Source organism: Haplochromis burtoni, unplaced genomic scaffold (assembly GCF_018398535.1).
Source record: "Haplochromis burtoni strain Fernald_Lab_line unplaced genomic scaffold, NCSU_Asbu1 Contig_61, whole genome shotgun sequence".
Lineage (NCBI taxonomy): Eukaryota > Metazoa > Chordata > Actinopteri > Cichliformes > Cichlidae > Haplochromis > Haplochromis burtoni.
This window is the reverse complement of record NW_024582422.1, coordinates 755,261-757,806: the sequence shown is the minus strand read 5'-3', so window position 1 is coordinate 757,806 and position 2,546 is coordinate 755,261. Positions and strand designations below refer to the sequence as shown.

The window sequence follows — 2,546 nt, the reverse complement described above, 5'->3', positions numbered from 1 at the left end:
TAGAGAGGCACGAAGAAGAACCCCAACCCCCCAGCCAGAGTCACGCTCAGGCTCCGTCTACTTCACAGCAACAAAAACAGACACTCAGAGATCAATTGTTTCTGATATCCAATCAATAATTGATGAAGATCACCTGATGGGAGGGATCAGTTCCTTTCCCCTCCTACGGATTCGTAGACCATCATTTATCCAAAGAACGCAAACAGGTGTTCACTTTCAAAAACTTGCCACTGTCCCATTGAAGGGACTTTGACCAAAATGCTGCTTTTAGATGAGGCTTCCTGATTGGTTCAGAGCATCTCATGTGTCCCATCCCCCCCAAAATGTGTTTGGCAGATGTCTGAGGGGAGCGGTCAGTGCAAACACGCTGCCATCAGACCCACCGCATCATTCGCCATTTTGATAGATGAACAGATGGAGGAGGCGGAGCGTGAGTGTGACAGTCAGTCATATTCCACAACCAATCAGCTCGCTCAGCTGCTGACAGTCCAAACTTCCTGTTCAATTATTTCCCTCAAGACAAAAGCAGACGAGACAGGAAAGAAAAAAAAAAAGCAACTTAAGTTGAGTTTGTGCTTCAGTCTATCAGAATCAATAACTGATCAGCTGATCAATAACTGAAAGGTTGCATCAGATTTCTTGTCTGTAGCTCACTGGCTCCGCCCCCAGGCACACCAGAACTGCTTGGCTTCATCCTTTCAGCCAGCAGCAGAAACCTGATTTTTCTTTATTGAATATTATTGATAATCAGTTAATTATTTGATCAATGAAGTGAAACCACTCAGGCCTGGTGTGTACCATGTGGCAGCAGCTTCCTGCTGTCAGGGCTTATATTGTGAAGCTTTTTCCTCTATGTTTTCAAGATAAATAAAACGTCTGTTAACGCCATGCATTTTATTTTGAAAATCCTCCGGTAACAGCAGAGCTCTGATGAGCCAATTGATCGATCAGCTTTGTTTGAAGAATCAAAGAAAAGGCTGATGTTTGAGAAAGAGACAGTCGGGTTTATTGATTAGAGGGGGGGAAAAAAAAGTTTCTGCTTCAAGCTTCATTTGTTCAGGGTGTTGCTTTCGGTTTCCATGGTGATGGACCTCCAACCTCAGACACCGTCTAAGGAAAAAACATCCATACTCCACCCCCCCAAAAAAACAAAAAAAACCCCAAACAAACAAACAAACAAACAAACAAACAAAACAAAACAAAAACAAAAAAAACCCAGCAGAATAAATTATCGCATCCCTGCCCTCTGTTCACGTGACCTGCAGGGAGACGCCACCCTCAAGCTAATCAATGAGTTTAAAAATCAAATAAAACCTGTTCATTCGATCAATGAGCTGATCAGCTGTCTCACAGGTGAGGCGATGTCAGTAGCCTCAGGACGGCTGCTGCCGGCAGTCTGCACTCTGTGAGGGGGGACAGTCTGTGTGGGAGGGGCACTCTTCTGAGGGCCCTGCCTCCTCCAAGGCTCCCTCTGCCTTTGAGGGCCCCACATCCTCTGAGGGCCCCGCCTCATGCTGCTCTGTGATTGGAGGAGCTGGTGCAGGTTTAAATTCTACAGAAATAGAGTTTGGATCTTGACCTCCAAAGGCTCCGCTCCCACCTAAGGACCTCCCTCCTACTGCTCCCCCTCCCATCCAGAACTCGGCCACCACATTGATCTCAGCTGGCCCCTGATCGCTGCTGGCTCCCGCATCCACTGACGACGTCAGGGCTTCAGTGAGGATGGCAGCTGTGTGAGCGACCCAGTTCAGCTCCGCCCTCACCTCCCCGCTTCCTGAGGCTCCACCTTCCGCAGGGGACGGAAGGGAATCTGTCTGAGGCCCTGGCTCAGCTCCACTGGTCGGCCCTGGTTGGGGGGCATTGGCGGGTCCCGTTCCAGCGGCGGCAGTGCCAATGTTGTTGTTGAGGTTATCCTGCAGAGCCGTCTGGTTCTGACCAGCCTGCTGGTTCTGCAGGAGCATCTCCTGGATCCGGATCTGCTGCAGGATTGCCGGAAGCTCGTAGTGATGGAAGAAATAGATCATGGAGTGCTGCGAGAGGACAAAAATGTTAGATTTACTGTCTGAGGGGAGGGGCTTAGCACAGGCATGAGGATGACGACACTTACCTGGATGAAGAGCCAGGAAGTGACGAGGGCGAGGCTGCTGTACTGGCCATTGAAGCGGTAGTGGTAGGCGTAGAAGGCGAAATGGTAAAGGTAGAAGAACCTGCAGGGAGAACGGATCACATGATCGGTCTTGAAGGTCTGCAGGCTGACAAGATACATTCACAATAAAAATGGCCAAAGCCCGATTGATCTGTTTATTGATCAAATGACCAGGAACCCTTTTAACTTAATTCTTTAACAATGACGTCACACACAGAAAGTGACCTCACCTGAGCCAGTGGCGTTTGCTGGTGTTTGTGTGGCAGCAGATGGCGTCGTACTGATCTGCCAACCACACGATGAGGATAATGTAGAATGCAGTTGTTGTGTCATTGAAGAACTCTGACATGATGGCCTCCATGCCTGAGACAGAAAGTGACATCACAGGTCAGCTTTAAAT

The 2,546-nt window shown here is 48.8% G+C and overlaps 1 protein-coding gene across 1 annotated transcript in view; it reads right to left on the bottom strand.

Annotated features, from left to right (window-relative positions):
- Positions 1–1,033: 1,033 nt before the first annotated feature.
- Positions 1,034–2,546, bottom strand: part of tmem259 (transmembrane protein 259) — a 13,067-nt gene continuing 11,554 nt past the window's right edge. The window contains exons 10-12 of the mRNA XM_005922964.3: positions 2,377–2,509; positions 2,108–2,207; positions 1,034–2,030 (exon numbers count right to left, since the gene is read on the bottom strand). Coding sequence (XP_005923026.1) covers positions 1,374–2,030; positions 2,108–2,207; positions 2,377–2,509 — 890 coding nt within the window. The 3' untranslated portion in view covers positions 1,034–1,373. The remainder of the gene's footprint in view (positions 2,031–2,107; positions 2,208–2,376; positions 2,510–2,546) is intronic.